At 45.7% G+C, this 21,142-nt stretch overlaps 1 protein-coding gene across 6 annotated transcripts; it reads right to left on the reverse strand.

Annotated features, from left to right (window-relative positions):
- Positions 1-10,265: 10,265 nt before the first annotated feature.
- Positions 10,266-20,942, reverse strand: LOC128342617 (zinc finger protein ZFP2-like). 6 transcript variants are annotated; one of them, XM_053290139.1, is made up of 4 exons: positions 20,893-20,942; positions 16,268-17,113; positions 14,487-14,565; positions 10,266-12,163 (listed from the first exon to the last, which is right to left on the reverse strand). In XM_053290139.1, the coding sequence occupies exons 2-4, from the start codon at positions 16,952-16,954 to the stop codon at positions 10,908-10,910; spliced, it is 2,022 nt and encodes a 673-aa protein (XP_053146114.1). In that variant the 5' UTR covers positions 16,955-17,113; positions 20,893-20,942; the 3' UTR covers positions 10,266-10,907. The 6 variants fall into 6 exon arrangements, with proteins under 6 accessions (XP_053146114.1, XP_053146119.1, XP_053146115.1 ...); XM_053290144.1 differs by having other exon boundaries at positions 10,266-12,160; positions 20,613-20,903; XM_053290140.1 differs by having other exon boundaries at positions 20,613-20,903.
- Positions 20,943-21,142: the final 200 nt, after the last annotated feature.

A 21,142-nucleotide genomic window follows, 5' to 3' on the forward strand; every position in this document is an offset into this window, starting at 1 on the left:
GTGAACAAAGGCAAGATTTCTCCCTGCCTGTTTCTCTCCCCGCTGTGGAGGAAGCAAGAACTGTCCATACTGCAAAACAATACAATGCATAAAATGTGGGGAAAGGCTCCCTACAATGGAAAGATACAGCTACTTTCCCGCAGCGCATTTATAACATTGTAGGGCAAAATCGCATCATTAAAATTCAAATCAAGGCATGGGGAATGTGAACAGCACCCTGCTGACCATGCAGCGACACCAATGTGGGAAACAAAGGCAGTCTGTCGGGGCACTTAGAGGATATGCCGCGGGTACATTGTGTAATCTGGAAAACGCCCTAGAGAATCATTATAGATTGATCATCTGATGTCTCCCATGTTGAGCAATTAGTATTGCTTGGCTCTGTCTGGAAGCAACCCTGTCCCTGGAGACCTGAATGGCTTGGCTATGTGAAAAACATTGCGAGGCAGGGGAGGGGAGCCCTCCAGGCATAGCTCCAGTTGGTGCTGGCAATCCTTCCCTCCCGGATGTGGACCCCACCCTAAACAGCTGTAACCCACTCACTGGGCAACCTGACAAGTTCTTAAAATAAATAGTTTTGTGGCCTGAGCAAGGAGAAGTTCCAGGATTTTGCCGTGCAACCTGGCTTCTGGCTTCCCTCAGAAGGGGAGTCACTGCAGACTGATGCTGCTGTTGTAGGATTTATTTACACAAAGCAGGGGCGTAACTATAATAGGGCAAGGGGAGACAGTTGTCTGGGGACCCACTGCCTTGGGGGGCCCCCTCGAAAGCAAGTCACATGACTGACTCCCCCAGCCACGCACCCGCCCGGGCTTCCTTCAGTTGTATTCATCCTCCGAAACTGATGTGAGAGTTAAGACCTGGAGCTACCAGAACAGCATGTCTTTCTCTAGTACCATGAAATGACTTGCATCGCCCACAATTTACAAAACCTTTAAAAAAATAATTTAGGATGATGTTCTATTGTGGCACATAGGATAGACAGGTAGATAGATAGATTTTACTCTGCTTTTTGTTACCAGCATTCAGACTCATTTAAGATTTCTTTACTTCATGAGCTGAGCTTCAATGAGGGGGGTGGCATTTTAAAATCTTTTCTCTGGGCCCACTCCAACCTTGCTACGCCCCTGATGCAAAGGTTCACAATTGCCACTCCCAGTCCATAGGAGGTTGAAGGATGAGGGGGTCAGCATTCTTATGCCCAGACCTTGGATCCCTGGATAGAAGAAAGGCCTAAGCTTCCCCGTGAAAGTGTGCGTAAAAGTGTAGATATGGGGGCGGTTGGTGACATTGTAGAAGGACAACATGCCAGCCCCATAGTCCAGAAAGACGCTCACCTGCTTGGATTTGATGGTGACATTGATGAGGGTGAACAGGGTGATGGCGGCCAGGCTCAATTAATTTATTTATTTCATTTGTTACATTTTTATACCGCCTTTCTGCCATGATATATAATGAATTAAAGAAAATATTTAAAATGACATTTCCTAAGAAGCCAGAATCCTTCCTGCTGGGAGTAACACAAGGTGCAATTTCTACAACTAATTTAACATCTTTTATGTATGCCTCTATGGCGGCTAGAATTATATATGCACAGAAATGGAAGTCTAGTGAACTGCCTTCAAAAGAAGACTGGCTGATACAAATTTTGGAATATGCGGAGATGGCAAAACTCACAGCACTATTAAGAGATCAGAACTTGGAATGTTTTAAAGAAGATTGGAAACCATTCTTGTTGTATCTAAAGAATTACTTTCCTACTATGGACTTGACAGCAGGGTTTGAAATTTAGTAAAAATCGCAGGTTGGTTAGATTAATTATGTTTGTAAGGATTTGAATTTATGTTTTGAATTATAGCAAGGGTAAATTTTATAGTCGATGATTCACGAAGAAATGTGAGCAGGAAGTCCACCTTTTTTGTACTTGTATTTGTAATGAATGATAATATTACTATCGTTAAAATTAATAAAAATTGAATTTGGAAAAAAAAAAGATTAACAAAAGCATTTTCTCAGGCTGTTGGTCTTTCCGGAGCTGAGGACAAGAGCTCGCTCCCCTGGGTGCCTCCTTTCCTGCCTTCCTCTCAGGAGTCTTCCAGTCCTCCTTGGAAAATCGGGGAGAGGCTGCTCCAGGCCAGAGCTGGTCTTTATGGGAGCTGATGCCATGCTCTCCCCTGGCCTGGGCGAATAAAGGAGGTTGGTTCTCTCTACTTTACAGCTTACTGGGCCATTTGCAGACCCCTCAGGACCCAGTGTGTCTTTTTACCTACTTCCACCTCCCACTGAGCTAGGGAAAACCATTCTCCAGCTTCTCCGGGGCGGGTTGTTCATTCTCCTTGTGCTCTAACGGCCACAACAGCACTTCTTACTCCTCCTCCAGGAACCGATGCAGCTCCTCAAACTCGCTGATGATGAGCTGACGCTGATTCTGGGCCTTTCTCTCGAGCTCCCCGGGTGTTTGCTTTTCCTGGGATTTGCCGTGGGCCATGGCCTGCAACTTTTGTTCTAGTGGCTCCAGGCACTTCTGCCCTTTCCCCTTAGAACATAGGAAGCTGCCATATACTGAGTCAGACCATTGGTCTATCTAGCTCAGTATTGTCTTCACAGACTGGCAGTGGCCTCTCCAAGGTTGCAGGCAGGAATCTCTCTCAGCCCTATCTTGGAGAAGCCAGGGAGGGAACTTGGAGCCTAGATGCTCTTCCCAGAGTGGCTCCATCCCCTGAGGGGAAAATCTTACAGTGCTCACACTTCTAGTCTCCCTTTCAAATGTAACCAGGGCAGACCCTGCTTAGCTAAGGGGACAAGTTATGCTTGCTACCACAAAACCAGCTCTCCTCTCCCTTCTCTGCCATTTCCCCTCATTCATTGTATTGTATTGTACTGTATAAAGTAAAGTAGTGCCATTGAGTGGGAGTCTTGACCACAGAGCCCCGTGGTTGTCTTTGGTAGAATACAGGAGTGGTTTACCATTGCCGCCTCACGCTCAGTATGAGATGATGCCTTTCAGTATCTTCCTATATCGCTGCTGCCCGATAGAGGTGTTTCCCAAAGTCTGGAAAACATGCCAGGGGCGATTCGAACCAGCAACCTCTTGCTCCCTAGGCAAGTTACTTCCCCGCTGTGCCATTAGGTGGCATATTTTTCCCCTTATACTACTGGGGAATGTCATCCCCACACATGACCATGTGAGAGCCATGCTGGTGGGAGATTTTGCACACCAAGCAAAGTGCCTCCTTCTCCTCTTGCTTGCAGAAAAGGCGGAGCACTTCAATATTTCTTCCACACTTGGATCCTCAGGGATTCTTAATGTTAGGTCTCCAGATGTTATTGGACTTCAAAGGCCACTGGGGCTGGGGATTATGGGAGCTGAAGTCCAATAACATCTGGGGACCCAAAGTTGAGAATCCCTGCTCTAGGCTGATTCCCTAGTGTGGGATTTCCTGTGCAGGGAGCAGAGAACAAAGGGATAGTGACTAAGGTTTGTTGCCCTGGTACCTCCAAACCCATGAACAGACTTCGCTATCCCCAGGAAATATTGATAACTCCCTGGATCAATATTTCCAAGTGAGCTGGTAGCCAAAGGCACTGAAGCCAGCCAGCCAAATAGCGCATTGCTGCCATCTAGTGACACTTGAGGAAATTGTAGTCAGATTAATTAATTGTACCTTAAGTGGTGCAGTGGGGAAATGCTTGACTAACAAGCAGAAGGTTGCTGGTTCGAATCCCTGCTGGTACTATATCGGGCAGCAGCGATATAGGAAGATGTTGAAAGGCATCATCTCATACTGCATGGGAGGAGGCAATGGTCAACCCCTCCTGTATTCTACCAAAGAAAACCACAGGGCTCTGTGGGCGCCAGGAGTCAAAATCAACTTGACAGCACACTTTACCTTTACCCAGATTAAAAGAAATTGACACTATCAAAACTGAAATGAGTCAGTTGTGGGGATCCCCAAATTGCTAGTGAGTCTGTAACACCAGAAAGCAAGCTGGAAGGTTTGGCCCAATGCAAGAAGGCATTTTTTCCTAAAATGATTCTGGCCCATTTTCTTGGAGGAAAGGCAGGAGATAAATGCAAGAATTAAAATAAAGTACCTTTGAGCGTGTGCAGAGTTTTGTCTCTGAAGTTGCCTTACAAAAACCTGGGCCACACTTCTCTCTCTTTCTCTCTCTTTCTCTTTACTTGAATTTACATGCCCTTCTTTACAGCAGGAAATTTTGGTTGACTGGCAATGTGAAGGGATTGTTCAGCAATAACAAAAATATCTGGTCTGTACAGGCTCCCGCCTGTGGATCACCAGACTGCAGTGGGCACCATTTTGTCCAAACTCCCTTCTGAACCCCTCGGTGTCGAGAGAAGGGGCAGGTGCCCTCATCCAGACTTCCTCTTTCCTCACCCTGTTGGACAGTGGAACTGTCTGCATCATGCTCTACTTTGCTGGAGGTTTTCAAACAGCGACTGCACAGCCATCTGTGAAGGATAGTATCAGATTCCTGCACCGAGCAGAAGCCTGGACCAGAAGACCTCCAAGGTCCCTTCCAAATAGTAAATCCTATGAATCTGTGCATTTCACGAAACATATCATTTGTCCCTCAGGCTCTGGGGACCAAACTAGACATGATACTGAATCTTTGACTGGGATTACCATCTGCGTTTAAAGTTAAACAGCAGTTGCAGAGGGAGGGGGAGGGAGGAGTGCTTGAATCCCATCAGGACTATAGTGCCATAGTCCATCAGGACTATGGGCTATGATTCCCCCACCCCGCAAAATCAGCTCAGAGGAATTTCTTAACTGTAAGATCTATTAGACAGTGGAACATCCTGCCTCATGCACTAGTGGTCTGTCCTTCGTTGGGGGCTTTCAGACTGAGCCTGGAGGACCAGCATCTGTCAGGGAGGCTGTTGCAGACTCCTGCAGGGGATCAGACAAGAAGACCTCCATTCTATGATTATTTGTTCAATGGATAACGAAATACATCTCTCTCAATCGGAAGAGGAAAACAGGAAATCACAAGTGCTGGCTATATTTTTGTAACTTTATTCAAACCTTTATGAAAACTGTCAAAGATCAGGAAAAGGAATTGGCTTCACAGTGTGAAAGGGGTTGGCGTTAAGAACGCAAGAATGACTTTGCTTTATCAGGCGAATGCTCTATCCATCCAGGCAGTGTTGTCTCCCACAGTGGCCAGCCATAGGCATTCTGGGAAAGTCAGAAGTAGGGCACACAGGCGGTTTTCTTCCCCTGTTGTTCACATGACCCCATCACCAGCACTTGCAGGTAGACTGCTTCTGTACATGGACACCCCATTTCCCTGGTTGTGGATAAGCCTACCTTCAGTGAAAAGGTTTATTGTCCCAATTTGTACAGGCAGAATCAAAACAGTTGCCTGCACTTTAATGTTCCCTCCTCTGTCCCCCCACTAAAGAATAATGTAAACAACACCCTCTTCTTTCTAACTCCTTAATTTGGTTTTTAAGTGATACCCATTTACTGCCAGCACTATAACTCTCAGTATTCTTGTTAGATAGTTGATGAGGCGATTCTCACCATCAGTGGAAAGCGGACTAAGGGAGCTTATTATTAATTATTATTATTATTAATAATAATAATAATTCGATTTCTATACCGCCCTTCCAAAAATGGCTCAGGGCAGCTTAGCCCGCTTTCCACAGACCGTGGGAACCCCCAGGCACACAGGCGAGCCCGGTTTCCCCAAAGCGGGTCACCCGCTTAAATACCCCTCCCCTTTGCCCAGGTTAGCGGAGTGAGCGCTCTGCTAACCCGGGTTTTTTGATCGTGCGTTGCCGTGGCATGGCTCGGTGCCATGGCAACACACGAGCAGACTCGCGGGTTTGGGGGTCTCTCCAGGATGCCCCGTGCGTTCGCGTGGGACATCCTGGAAGTTCCGGGGGCCGCGCAGCCCCGATCCCTGCAGCCCTCGCCAGCTCCGGAACAGAGCCAGCAGCCATGTGGGTGGCCGATCCGGCCGCCCAGGGCTGCAGTCTTGATCGTCTGCAGGGAGAGCAGGCGAAGCCCGCTCTCCCCGCAGAACCCCCTCCGGCGGGTCTCACTGATCATGAGAATCGCCTCATGGTGTTTGTCATCACTGGGATGTAGGCCACTGCTCTTCCCATTTTTACAGATGGAGGAACTGAAGTGGAGGAACATAGGAAGCTGCCTTATTATGCCGAGTCAAACCCTTGCTCCATCTAGCTCAGTCTTGTCTTCACAGACTGGCAGCAGCTCCTCCAAGGCTGCAGGCAGGAGTCCCTCTCAGCCCTATCTTGGAGATGCTGCCAGGGAGGGAACTTGGAACCTCCTGCATGCAAGCAGGCGTCTCCTCCCCTCCCCCAGCGAGAGCCTAGGAAAGTTGCTCAGAGTAGACGAGACAGATCAAAGGACTGACTCAGGACAAGGCAGCATCATAGGTCTGTATAACATTTGGTAAGGATCTTAGGAACCTGATTTTTGCTGAATCAGACTCTTGATCCATCTAGCTCATTATTATTATTATTATTATTATTATTATTATTATTATTATTATTATTATTATTATTATTATTATTTCAATTTCTATACCGCCCTTCCAAAAATGGCCCAGGGCAGTTTACAAAGAGAAATAACAAACAAATACGATGGCTCCCTGTCCCCAAAGGGCTCACAATCTAAAAAGAAACATAAGACACACACCAGCAACAGTCACTGGAAGTACTGTGCTGGGGGTGGACAGGGCCAGTTACTCTCCCCCTGCTAAATAAAGAGAATCACCACGGTAAAAGGTGCCTCTTTGCCCAGTTGTCTATTCTATACCAAGGATTCTCAATGTTGGGCTCTCAGATGTTATTGGACTTCAGCTCCCATAATCCCCAGCCCCAGGGGCCTTTGGTTGGGGGTTATGGGAGTTGAAATCCAATAACATCTGGGGACCCGACTACATTGAGAATCTCTGGTCTACACTGGCTGGCAGCTGCTGTCTAGGTATCTTTCCCAGCTCTACATTAACCTGGGATCCTCTGCGTGCAAAGCGAGGGCTCTATCCCTGAGCTACGGATGCTCCGGATAAACATAAGAAGTCGCCTTCTACTGAGTCAGGCCCTGGGTCCATCTAGCTCAGTACTGCTTACTCTGACCGGCAGCAGCTCTCCTTCAGCCTGCAGCTTTCCTAGCCCTGATTGGAGATGCTGCCAGGGATTGAACCTGCGACTTTTTGCATACCAAGCAAGGTTTTGCATACCACTGAGTTACGGCCCCCATTCAAGGTAAGTAACTTAAATCCCATTAGCTGTAGTGAGGTGGGCAGCCCAAGCCTCTGCAAGCAAACCAATGTGGCTTACTCCTAGCTCGATTGGCATAGGATTGAAGCCTTTATCTGATTAACTGCATGCCAGATTTCAGCCATGGTCATAGCATTCTGTCTGCTCCCCCAGATTCATGTCCAGGAGACCTGGGTTAAAGTTGTGGAGGAGAGCTGATCTTATGGTAGCAAGCATGAATACTCCCTTTTGCCAAGCAGGTTCCATCCTGATTTGCATTTTAATGGGAGACATGTGTGAGCACCATAAGTTATACCCTTCAGGGACCTATGATGCTGCCTTGTCCTGAGTCAGTCCTTTGATCTGTCTAGTCTACTCTGAGCAACTTTCCTAGGCTCTCGCTGGGGCGGCGGGGCGGCGGGGAGGAGACGGCTTTCCCCTGCCCGGCCAGATGGAATTCTTTCTTAACTGGAGAGGCCAAGTACTGAACTGCTCTATGGTAGAGCTGTGGATGCAGGGACCAAGGGGCAGGCTCCATATAAAGCAGCTTCATACGTTCATCAGAAACATCCAGACCAATGGAAGAGTATCTGCTTTGGATGCAGAAGGTCCCAGGTTCAAATGCTGTGTGATTGAACTGAGTTGCAAGATTCCATGGTGTAAGAGCTGGTCTTGTGGTAGCAAGCATGGCTTGTCCCCTTTGCTAGGCAGGGTCTGCCCTGGCTTGCATTTGGATGGGAGACTACATTCAAACCACTCTGAGCCTTTTTTGGAAGGGCGGTGTATATAAATCGAATAAATAAATAAATACATGGGTGAGCACTGTAAGACATTCCCCTCAGGGGATGGAGCCACTCTGGGAAGAGTATCTGCCTGCTTGCATGCAGAAAGTTCCAAGTTCCTTCCCTGGCAGCATCTCCAAGATAGGGCTGAGAGAGATTCCTGCCTGCAACCTTGGAGAAGCCGCTGCCGGTCTGTGTAGACAATTTATTTATTTATTACTTTTATATCCCGCTCTTCCTCCAAGGAGCCCAGAACGGTGTACTACATACTTGAGTTTCTCTTTCACAACAACCCTGTGAAGTAGGTTAGGCTGAGAGAGAAGTGACTGGCCCAGAGTCACCCAGCAAGTCTCATGGCTGAATGGGGATTTGAACTCGGGTCTCCCCGGTCCTAGTCCAGCACTCTAACCACTACTAGTTGGACCAAGGGTCTGACTTGCTACCTATAAGGAAGCTCCCTATGTTCTAAGATTTGGTTATGGCCATTTGTTACAGGGAAGGGCCAGAGAGCCACACAATTAGGCTTAGCTCACCAGTCAGCCACTATGTGTGGTTGCCACCAACGTGCTCTCTTCCTTCGATCCTTTTCTGGCATTCAGGCAGAGGTTTTAGGAGAGAAGTGGGTCTGGTGTTATTTGCAGTGGGAGACGGAGAGGGTAAGAAGCAGTGGCAGCCCTTTACTACTGCTCAGGAAGGATTCCGGCTGTTCCTTCCCTTCTCAACAATGGCATTGGGAATTAGATCTCTGGGGATGAGATGTTTGTGCTGATGGGTGTCCTACTCGCCAAAGGACAGGACTGGGGGTGGATTCATCACCGGCAAGTGGATTTGTAGGTGTCTGGGAGGATGTGGCTCAGTGGTAAAGCACCTGCTTTGTATTTCAAAGGTCCCCAGTTCAATCTCTTGTATCTCCAGGGCCTTTTTCACACCGCAGGCTTTACCGCAAGTTTGAAGTTGCCCCCAAAACGGACGGATTTTTTTCATCTGGGTATAAATTGGACAATACTCGAACACACGATGAAAAACCTGAATTGTGTGTGAAGTGCTCCCCGATAGCTCACAGGGACTTCAGGGTAAATCTGGCCAATATGTGACCGCACACCCTCCATTCTGGAGGAGATGTGAACTACAAGCCCTGTGTGAAAAAGCTCCTCGTGAGGCTGAGAAGGACCCCTGTGAAACCCTGGAGGGCCACTGCTGGGCAGTGGAGACCATAATGAGCTGGATTGTCCAATGTTCTGATTTGGTATAAAGTAGCTTCCTAACTTTTGGGTCTGCTGAACTGCAGCATGAATGTTTTCTGGGATAAAGGTAAAGGGTTTCGTGGAGTCGGTGTTGACTCCTGGCGCCCACAGAGCCCTGTGGTTGTCTTTGGTAGAATACAGGCGGGGTTGACCATTGCATTCTCCCGTGCAGTCTGAGATGATGCCTTTCAGCATCTCCCTATATTGCTGCTGCCCGATATAGTAGCAGCAGGGATTCGAACCGGCAACCTTCTGCTTGTTAGTCAAGCATTTTCCCACTGCGCCACTTATGAAGCCATAGCTCAAGGGAAAGTGCATCTGCTTAATATAGTGTGATGAGTGTAAACGGTCAGTGGTAGAGCATCTGCTTTACGTTCTGATGGTTCTTGTTTCAGTCTCTGCTGGCATCTCCAGGTAAGGCTGATGAAGACCCCTCTGAAACCCTGGAGATCTGCTGGTAACCAGTTGACAATATTGACCAAAGGCCTGACTCAACAGAAAGCCATTTCATATACTCGTCAGCAGCATCTATAACAGGTATAGCACCTGTTTTGCATCAGGGTCAGTCTCTGGTACCTCCAAATAGGGCTGCGGAGAACCTGCTGTCAGTCAGTGTACCAGGGCTGCTCAACTTCGGCCCTCCTGCAGATGTTGGCGTACAACTCCCATAATCCCTAGCTACTGGCCACTGTCCCTGGGGATTGTGGGTGCTGTAGTCCAAAAACAGCTGGGGGGCCTAAGTTGAGCAGGCCTGGTAGACTATATTGAGCTAGGCAAAGGTAAAATGTGCCGTCAAGTTGATGTCGACTCCTGGTGACCACAGAGCCCTGTGGGTTTTTTTGGTAGAATACAGGAGGGGTTTACCATTGCCTCCTCCCACGCAGTATGAGAATATGCCTTTCAGCATCTTCCTATATCGCTGCTGCCCGATATAGTAGCAGCGGGGATTCTAACTGGCAACCTTCTGCTTGTTAGTCAAGCATTTCCCTGCTGCGCCACTTAAAATGACAAACAAGAGTCTAATTCAGCAGGAAGCAGTTTCATGTGTTTAACTGTGTGCAGGACTGTGTACATATCATAACCTGAAGGGAAAACTTTAAAAATTCATATATTTTTAAAATGACAATTTTTTTTTTAAAAAGGAAGGTTTGTTCCTTAAAGCAGATGTTCTCAAATTTGAGTTCCCAGATGTTGTCAGACTTCAGTTCCCATAATCCCCTGCCACAATGGCATGTGGGATTATGGAAGTTGAAGTCCAACAGCATCTGGGGACCCAAGTTTGAGAACCCCTGACTTAAAGGGATAGGGCTGCCCTCCCAGTTTGCATTAAGAATGTAAGGCAGGCCTACTCAACTTTGGCACCCCCAGCTGTTTTTGGACTACAACTCCCATAATCCCCAGCCACTGTGGCCAATAGCCAGGGATTACGGGAGTTCTAGGCCAACATCTGCAGGAGGGCCGAAGTTGAGCAGCCCTGATGTAAGGACTAGCTATACTGATAAGCAGACCAAAACTTCATTTAGTTCATTTGTCTCCAAAAGCAGCTAACCAGATGCCCCCTCGGGGAAGCCCAGTTAGCCCATTCTTTGACGTATGACATACAGTAAGTTTTGAAATCATCCGCCCTCAGACCACGGTCCAAGTATGGATATGATTTACTCCAGCGTGGGTTCTCAAGTGCGTATTAAGGTGTGACTTCTGACTGAACCTTTTCCCACATTCCGAACACTTATACGGCTTTTCTCCCGTGTGGGATCTCTCATGCACCATCAGGTCCGAGCTCACACTGAAGCCTTTCCCACAGGCCAGACACTTGTATGGCTTCTCTCCTGTGTGGATTCTCTGGTGCCTACTAAGAAGCGACCTCACACTGAAGCATACCCCGCACTCAGTGCACTGATATGGTTTTTCACCTGTGTGGATTCTCTGATGTGTATTGAGGTGTGATTTCTGAATGAAGCTTTTCCCACACTCAGAACATTTATACGGTTTCTCTCCCGTGTGGGTCCGCTCATGCACCATGAGATCCGAGCTCACACCAAAGCTTTTTCCACAGTCCAAACATTTATATGGTTTTTCTCCTGTGTGGATTCTCTGGTGCCTAGTGAGGATGGAGCTCACGCTGAAGCTTTTCCCGCACTCGTTGCACGTGTATGGTTTTTCCCCTGTATGGGTCCTCTGGTGGCTAATAAGCTGTGAACTCCGGCCAAAGCTTTTCCCACAATCTGAGCATTTAAACGGCTTTTCCCCTGTGTGGGCTCTCTGGTGAGTAATTAGGTCGGAGCTCATGCTAAAACCTTTCCCACAGTCTGAACATTTGAAGGGCTTGTCACCCAGATGTATCCGTTCGTGATTCCTCAGATGGGAGCTCTGATGGAAACTCTTCCCGCATTCCAGGCATTTGTAAGGTTTCTCTCCTGAGTGGATCCTCTGATGCTTGATCAGGTGGGAACTCACAATGAAACTCTTCCCACAGTGGGAGCATGAATAGGGCTTCTCTCCCGTGTGAGTTCTTTCATGAGCGACAAGGGATGACCTCAGGCTGAAGCTTTTCCCGCAGTCTGAGCACTCGTATGGCTTCTCTCCCGTGTGAGTTCTCTCGTGGGCAATCAGTCCCGTACTCCTGCTGAAGCTTTTCCCACACACAGCACAAGTCCTTTCCTTCTTGCCCTTGTGGATCCTCAAATATGTCGTTTCATGGGCTTCCCTGCCAGGAACAGTTTTGTGGGCCTTTTCCTCTGGACAGCCTGCCTCCACAGGAACCCGAGACATGCTTTCTGTTCCTGCGCTCAGAAAAGTACCACATTCTTCCCCCGGACCAGATTTCTTCAGCTGATATTTCTCTCCCTCCACTGTGACTTCATTTACTAGTTCTTCACCTGCTAGGACAAAGAAAATACAAAGATGAGAAAAAACTGTGGACTCACAACAAAGTGTTGCAATGTTTCCTTGGTGTACATGTATTACCTGAGCCTGTGCCTGAGCATGGTGAAAGTCTCAGGCACCTTTCCCGCTCAGAAGCAGAAGAGGTAGGACTCTCTTGAGGGAGTATGCAAGCTTAGAAAGTGCCCACTCTTGTTATTGAAGCCCTAGGAACATAGGAAGCTGCCATATACTGAGTCAGACCATTGGTCCATCTAGCTCAGTATTGTCTTCACAGACTGGCAGCAGCTTCTCCAAAGTTGTAGGCAGGAATCTCTCTCAGCCCTATCTTGGAGATGCTGCCAGGGAGGGAACTTGGAACCTTCTGCTCTTCCCAGAGTAGCTCCATCCCCTGAGGGGAATATCTTACAGTGCTCACACTTCTAGTCTCCCATTCATATGCAACCAGGGTGGACCCTGCTTAGCTAAGGGAACAAGTCATGCTTTCTAGCACAAGACTAGCTCTTCTCCTTCACTCTGCTCTTCACCACTGAATTCTAACCAGGGTGTTTTTTCACACAGGGTTTTTAAAGCCCTTTAGCTGGCATCTCCTCTGGAATGGAGGGTGTGCATTCACATATCAGGCAGATTTGACCCGAAGTCCCTGTGAACTATCGGGGAGCACTTCACACACAATTTGGGTTTTTCACTGCTCATTAGAATGTAGCCTGATTTATATCCAGAGTTTTTTTTTAAAAAAATCAACTTTTTGCGCTGGTGTTTTTTTTGGGACAACTTCAAGTTTGCAGTAAAGCCTCTTAGTAAACTCTCAGTAAAGCCTGCTGTATGAAGAACGCCCTGGTTGTCTATTAACTGCCTTCTGAGTCTGTGAACATTCCATCCCATTGAGTCACATTGGGGCAGTATGAGATGGAGGAGGGGTTTTTTGCATTCTTAGAGTGTTTTTCTTCAGATTTTTATGACACCAATGTATCTGTGGGTTACACCGAGTCTGCCAGGACCTCCTTCTCCCCTGCAGGTGTTTCGGTTGTGCATCCATAAGAGTCATAACATTCCAGCTCTTTTGGAAATTGAGTTATAGATTCATTGTTTAAAGGTAAGGTAAAGTGTGCCTTCGAGTCGGTGTCAACTCCTGGTGACCACAGAGCCCTGTGGTTATCTTTGGTAGAATACAGGAGGAGTTTACCATTGCCATTTCCTGTGCAGTATGAGATGATGCCTTTCAGCATCTTCCTATATTGCTGCTGCCCGATATAGGTACCAGCGGGGATTTGAACTGGCAACCTCATGCTTGCTAGGCAAGCCATTTCCCTACAGGGATGTTATAAATGTCAGTAGCCAACATTCTGCCACACATAATTTGGACTACAAAATAGAGACCTGAATTGGGCCAGGCAGTTTGGTTCTTAATATCTGGATCACAAGGAGCAAATGTAGATGCCGTCTTAATAGAATATCCTTTTATTTTTCCCATATAGGAGAACATGTGTCTCCTGCATCTTTCCCACTGCTCACTGAGGTCATTTGGGGACGTCCACCTGAAATTGCCACTGACTTGTCTGGCGGCAGCTCAGGGTCAGGCCTTCTCTGTAGCTGTCCCTGAGCTTTGGAACTCACTTTCTGCCAAGATACAAGGTATAAAATTGCTGCTGGCCTTTAAGAAGTTTTTAAAAACATTTTTCTTTAACCAGACCTTTGGTGGGTTTTTAAATCGTTTTAATTGTTTTTTGCATTGTAAACCAACCTGGAGATTTTATAATTTTGGTGTAGAAATGCAAATAAATAAAAAATTAATATAAAAGAGAAGGAAAATAAAATAAAATGGCTGGATTGTCAAAATCATGAGGATCCTGGTTAAAAAGTTAATCAGCATTAGTGAGCCCTGTGGAGCTGACAGAGTGAAACCAGGATTTTAGGGGAATCGTGGTTAAACCTCTCCAGTTAATCAGCATTTAACCAGGATAGATAACCAGAATTGAATGCTGGTTAACCAGTGCACTTTGACCAGGACTACCCTGAATTTTCTGGATTCTCATAATAAACACTGCTGGGCTCACACACACGACCCAGGATTCTTGAGACTGAGAGAACTCGGTCAATATAAAGTAATGATTGCCATTTAGTACTTTTCCACATACACACTTTATAAAGTTTATCTCCCATATGAAGTTTTCTGCTCATCATTAGGTCTGAGCTCAGTCTGTTTTCCCAAAAGATATGGTGAATTTCTAGTAGAAGTCGATCTTCAGCACCAACGATGGGAAGAGTCGGACCTGCAGAATCATCAAAGCATTCAAAAAGTCAGCCATGATGAGTTCCTACCCAGCAAAACTGGATCCTCTTCTCTTTCCTTTTTGGCCCCCCTGCAGGGTTGTTTTTCCTCCAAGTTCAAGGGAACCTTCTTAACTTCAGGGCAATTCACAGCAATGTTTTGGAGTGGCACCAGTACCCGGAAAAAATAGAATTAAAAATTAAGTAGAGTCTTCCAGTGCAAAGCTGACTCTCGGCATTTCCATCATTAACTAATTCCACTTCTGAAATTCAGCTTTGAAAGAGAGACTTTTATAAATAGCAATAGCAATAGCAATAGCAATAGCAATAGCAATAGCACTTACATTTATATACCGCTCTATAGCCGGAGCTCTCTAAGCGGTTTACAATGATTTTAGCATATTGCCCCCAACATTCTGGGTACTCATTTTACCGACCTCGGAAGGATGGAAGGCTGAGTCAACCTTGAGCCCCTGGTCAGGATCGAACTTGTAACCTTCTGGTTACAGGGCGGCAGTTTTACCACTGCGCCACCAGGGGCTGAAGTCTTGATAATAAATATAAAGATAATAGAATAACATTTGCCTACTTAGTGAAGAAAATTATTCAAAGTAGCCCCATTGAAATTAAAAGGACACATCAGACAATGTCTAACTTATCCTTTGAATTTCAATGAGACTACTTTGATTAATCTGCTCATTGTGTCAGCCACCATTTCAGGCATTTGACACTGTTCTTTTCTAAAACACCCCAGCACCATCTGCTGGAAATCACCAGCAATCAGTAAAACAAAGATTTTTTTCCTTCATATTCCTTTTATTCCAATTTGAAAAAGGACAGCAGTTCCATGGTTGTTTTGCTGATTGCCAGAAGATGGCACTAAGAATAGAATGCAACCACCTCCTTCCTAGAACAGATTTCCCATTTTATTTTTTGAAATTTTGAGCTCATATTCAAATATATCAGCATCTGGAAGAGCCCCTGAAAAAGACCTGGCATAAGAACAGCCCTGCTGGAGCAGACCCAAAGCCTATCTAGTCTAGCATCCTGTTTCCCACAGTGGCCCACCAGATGCCTCTGAGAAGTCCACAGGCAGGAGGTGAGGGCTCCTGCTGTTGCTCTCCTGCAACTGATATTTAGAGGCATCTTGTCTCTGAGGCTGGAGGTGGCCTATAGCCATCAGACTAGTAGCTATTAATAGATCTCCATGAATTTATCTCCCTTTTAAATCTATCCAAGCTAGTAACCATCATCACATCCCATGGCAGCGAATTCCATAGGCTTTTTCAAATATTTATTAATATTATTAATATTTATTTAATACATTTATATACCACTGACAAATATTTATATTTGTCATATTTATATATGCTGACAAATATTGTCAGCAGATAGCACTAAGAAATTACACAGCATCCTGTTGGAATAAATTACCGCTCTGGAACCACCCCATAAGTGAGAACTGAAGCTGAAAGAGAATTAAAGTCTTGCCTAACTTCACCTGGGCATTTTTCACACCCGGTTTTTAGCTCACATCTCCTCCAGAATGGAGGGGGTGCATTCACATACCAGCCAGATTTACCCCAAAGTTCTTGCGAGCTATTGGGGAGCCCTTCACACACGATTCAGGTTTTTCATTGCACATTAGAGTTAGTCCCATTTATATCCAGGGTTAAAAAACCCACATTTGGTGTCGGTTTTTTAGGGCAACTTTGAACTCGCAGTAAAGCCTCGCAGTGAACTCACAGTAACGCCTTCTGTGTGAAAAACACCCTGGTGAATTCAGAGCCTGGTTAAGATTTAAAACAGGAGTCAAAGAACCACACTCTCACCTCTGGCCGGCTCAGCAGGAAATCCTCAGCCAGGGCGACAGCTTGGACGCAGGTCTCCGGACTATTTCCGCTCACCCAGCTCTGGATTTCCAGTGGTAGAATGGTCAGGAACTGCTCCAGAACTACCAGCTCCAAGATCCTCTCTTTTGTATACCTTTCTGGCTTCAGCCAACGATGGCAAAGATGCCAGAGGCGGCTGCAGGCCTCTCGGGGCCCGTCAGCTTCCTGATAACAGAATCTCCTGAAACACTGGCGAAGCATCTCCAAGCGGATGCTATTTTCTTCTCTCCGTTCCTCACAATTTTCTACATCTCCAGCCATCATTTTATCGCATGCCTTTTGGGCCTCATCCCTGCAAAACCGGAGCTCCCACTCTCCTCTAGACAAATGGCTGGCATCAGGGACCCCTTCAGAGGGGACCCCATCACCCCATGATCTGGAGTCTAGCACCAGTTGGCTTTTCCATCCTCGGCCTGTTGTCTTCTCCAGCCACTGGGACTCCCTGCATCTGGGTAGCTGTTCATCTTTTCCTGGTGTGATAGAATCCAAGTGTTTTTCTCCTTCCTCCCTTGCTTGGGGGAATTGCAGTTCCTCCCTTTCCCTTTTCACTTCTGGATGCACATTCTGTTCTAGTGCAGCCTGGAAAGTGGGATCCAAGGTGGACAGGACCACCTGTTTGGTGGCCATTTCGTTGTCTCTCAGGCCTTAGAAATTACAAGCCAAGGACACTTTTCACAGTTCAGTGAACGGTTTATCCCATGGGAGCCCAGAGATGACCAGTATATGTAGAAACCGCTGGCTGAATAGGAGCGGTTGACTTGGAAATGAGCAAAAAGACCCTCCTTCCTGAGGGGAAAGAGACAGAAAGATAATTGAAAGGAAAATATCCAAACACGTAACGATATTTTCCAAACACGTTTGGAAAATATCCAAACACGTATCCAAACACGGCAGTGCCCTCCTTCCAGCACCAGGGAATAGGAGAGCTCAGCTTCTGAGATTTTACTAGAGCAGGTTCCCAGATAACATGGCTTGGTCATAAGAGTGCTCAGTTCTTATGCTCTAGTGCAGGGATTAGTGCAGGGAACCAACCAACTTTGGTTCTCCAGATGATGTTGGACTACAACTCCTATCACCCCCAGCCTTTGGCCACAGTGTATGTACTAATACAAGGCATACAATACAAGGCATCCTATCTGACAGGCCCATATTTCATGAATGTGTCTAAAGTTTTAAGAACATAAGAACAGCGCTCCTGGATCAGGCCCAAGGCCCATGTAGTCCAGCATTTTGTTTCACACAGTGGCCCACCAGATGCCTCTGGGGAGCCCACAGGCAAGAGGTACGTGCATGCCCTCCTTCCTGCTGTTGCAATACCTCTGCAACTGGTATTAGGGATGTGTGAACCGGTTCAAATTCGAACCGGTTCAAATTTGAACCAGGGTGGTTCGAAGGTTCGAATTCAAACCGAACCAGCCATCAGGTTCGAATTCAAACCGAACCAGGGGGTGGTTCGATTCGAACTGGTTCAAACCAGTTCGAACTGGTTTGGACATCCAAAAATTCTCATAGGGTATAATGGGACACAAACCAGGCCAATATACCTTATTGTGGAGCACCCATGGGTGCCAACAACCACCCAAACCCTGAAGCAATTGGACAGTCCTACGATTTTTTATGAATATTTGAAATATTTTTAATTATTTTTCTCATAGAGTATAATGGGACCAGAACCAGTCCATATCCCCTATTGTGGAGCACCTAGGGGCACAAAAGCGGGGTGGGTGGTAGACAGACAGGGGTGCCTACCACCCACAAAACCCCAAGGCAATCGGACACTCCTCTGATTATTGGTTAATTGTTAAAGTATTTTTGAATTCCTCATAGGGAATAATGAGGATTGCAGCAAATGTATAGCTTCACGTCGGGGGGAAAGGGGTGTCGTAGAGTGGAGTGTGGTGGATGGTAGTTCCTAGGGTGAGCAAGGAAGCTATCAGAATTATTTGAAAGGAATTGGGCAACGGGCTGATTTTTAAGTGATTTTTGAAGTTTACACGTCTTTAAGGTTTTTCTCCATAAAGAAGCATGGAGGTGTCAGCAAATGTATAGCTTCACGTTGGGGGCAAAGGGGTGACCTAGAGCAGAGTGTGGTGGGTGGTAGTGCCCAAGGGGGGCCAGGAAGTTATCAGAATTATTTGAAAGGAATTGGGCAAAGGGCTGATTTTTAAGTGATTTTTGAAGTTTATGTGTCTTTAAGGTTAGCAATGAGAGTGGATTCATAGTTTGTCATTAAAAATCTTATATGCTACCAAAGAATCTACACTCAGAACACTTCAGAAACAACAAAACCCAGTACCCCATGGGTTAGCAACCCATGGGGGTGGTTGGAACCCACTTTGCACTAGACCACCACTCACTCTGGGCCACCCCAGCACCCCACAAGTGGCTTTAAGGTTTTTCTCCATAGGGAAGAATTGAGGTTTCAGCAGCCCCATAACTGCACTTGGGGGGTGCTGGGGTGGCCCAGAGCGAGGGTGGAGAAAAAAATAGAAATAATTTCCAAAAATTCATAAAAAATCGTACAAGTGTCCGATTGCTTTGGGGTTTGGGTGGCAGGTACCCCTGGGTGCCAGCTACCATCCTACCAATTTTTGGGTGTCCGAACCAGTTTGAACTGGTTTGAATCGGTTCGAACCGGTTCGAATTCGAACCGAACCAGGGGGAGGTTTGAGCAAAACCAAAACCGAACCACCCCCTCTCCTGGTTCAAACCTAGTTCGAATTCAAACTGAACCAGGCAAACCGGTTTTGTGCACATCCCTAACTGGTATTGAGAGGCATCATGCCTCTGAGGCTGGAGATGGCCCACAGCCACCAGACTAGTAGCCATTGATAGACTTGTCTTCCATTAATTTGTTCAAGCCCCTTTTAAAGCCATCCAAGCTGGTGGCCATCACCACATCCCATGACAAAGAATTCAATAGATTAATTATGCGCTGTATGAAAAAGTACTTCCTCTTGTCGATCCTAAATTTCCCGACCTTCAGTTTCATGGGATGACCCCTGGTTCTAGTGTTGTAGGCGTGAGAGAAATTTCTCTCTGTCCACCCTCTCCACACCATGAATAATTTTATACACCTCGATCATGTCTCCCCTTAATCACCTCTTTTCCAAGGTAAAGAGCCCCAGGTGTTGTAGCCTTGCCTCATAAGAAAGGTGCTCCAGGTCCCTGATCATCTTGGTTGCCCTCTTCTGCACCTTTTCCAGTTCTACAATGTCCTTTTTTAGATGTGGGGACCAGAATTGTACGCTGTACTCCAGGTGTGGCTGCACCATAGTTTTGTATAAGGGCATTAGAATATTAACATTTTTATTTTCAATCCCCTTCCTAATGACTCCTAGCATGGAATTAACCTTTTTCACAGCTGCCACGCACTGAATTAACACTTTCAATGAGCTGTTGCTTTGTTTAAGCGGTCACAGCCATATCTTATGAGAAATATTAATTTGAGGGGAATAAGGCATTTTTATCTTCATTTTCAAAAAGCAGCTTAAAAAAATCTGAAAAACACAACTGTTCAAGCAAGCTTATAATTAGACTGTAAGTGTATAAATTGTTAAATTGTTATTGTCTTTAAATTTGTTATTGTTGTTTTAAATGTGTATTGTTGGTTCTAAAAATTTTTTTTAGAATGTGTAAACCTCTTAGAGATGCAAGTTGAAGCAGCATATAAATGCATATAGTAAAATAATAATAAAGTTGCATTTTCAGTGGATTGTTTTAGAATTTGTATTGTGTGCTATTTTGAATCAGCACTGATTGGAAGATGGGGGTATACATTCTTTTATTCTTTTAGGTTTCTTTAAGAGTTCAAATTTTATTTCTAAAATTACTTTTAAAAAGGATACACAATACATATTTATCTTTAAAAATCCTTCTTAATTATAACTATGATTGCAGCAACTTATAAAGGATTTTAATAACCAAACAAGTTAATTTTGCCAGTTAATAATAACTATTATAGATTATTTCTAATCAACCCCTTCCAGTGAGTGCAGAATACCTTTTGAAGGGCACCATAATTTCATTTAAAATACGACAGCCTTCTTTCATTAACCACACAATTATTTTCAACTATTTCCACTCATTTACAGCTTTTTCTTCAGACAACTAGCTGGATAAATGAAATTCTTGGAGGCTGGAAAACCCGAATAGTTAGTGATAATTTTTAGTGATAAGAAGCTTCTTCTTCTTCTTCTTCTTCTTCTTATAAAAGAATATCTTAGCATAAGAAAGAAAGAAACTAAAATGCATTAAATTATCTGGAATATGCTGTGCCCCTTACGGTAACATTACAAGTAGCTCCTGTAACATTACAAGTAGCTTGATCTGCAGGCATGAGCAGCTGATTGATTGATTGATCGTGTTCATATTCATGCTGCTGCACAAGAGCCAAATTGAGTTTTGTCTGATCACGTGGCAACTTCATCTCTAGGTGGATTTAGAGGGACCCCGGTCTCTCCTTGTTTCCAGCTTCCCTCAACCAGACAGCGTATTCTCCTTTTTCGTTCTCACCCAAAGAAAGTGGCGTTTCTCCTGCTTGCAAATGCCCCTTTAAAACTCACCTCTCTGCAGACATTTCCATCCGTCTCCCGGCTAAGCGGAAGGGGTTTACTCTTCTCTGGTCTCTTCCAGGAGTTAACAGCTCTGTCACTTTAACTCTTAGAGTTCCATATGGGATACCCACCCCGACCTAGTATAACATGCTTTTACTGATCCACATCCACCCTTTATTTCTAAAATAGTGGCTTAACTTAATTTGCAACACCACAGTCCAATTCCTCAAAATGCATCATAACAGGGGGCAGGGGCAAT

The sequence above is a fragment of the Hemicordylus capensis genome, chromosome 2 (genome assembly GCF_027244095.1).
Source record: "Hemicordylus capensis ecotype Gifberg chromosome 2, rHemCap1.1.pri, whole genome shotgun sequence".
Taxonomy (NCBI): Eukaryota; Metazoa; Chordata; class Lepidosauria; order Squamata; family Cordylidae; genus Hemicordylus; species Hemicordylus capensis.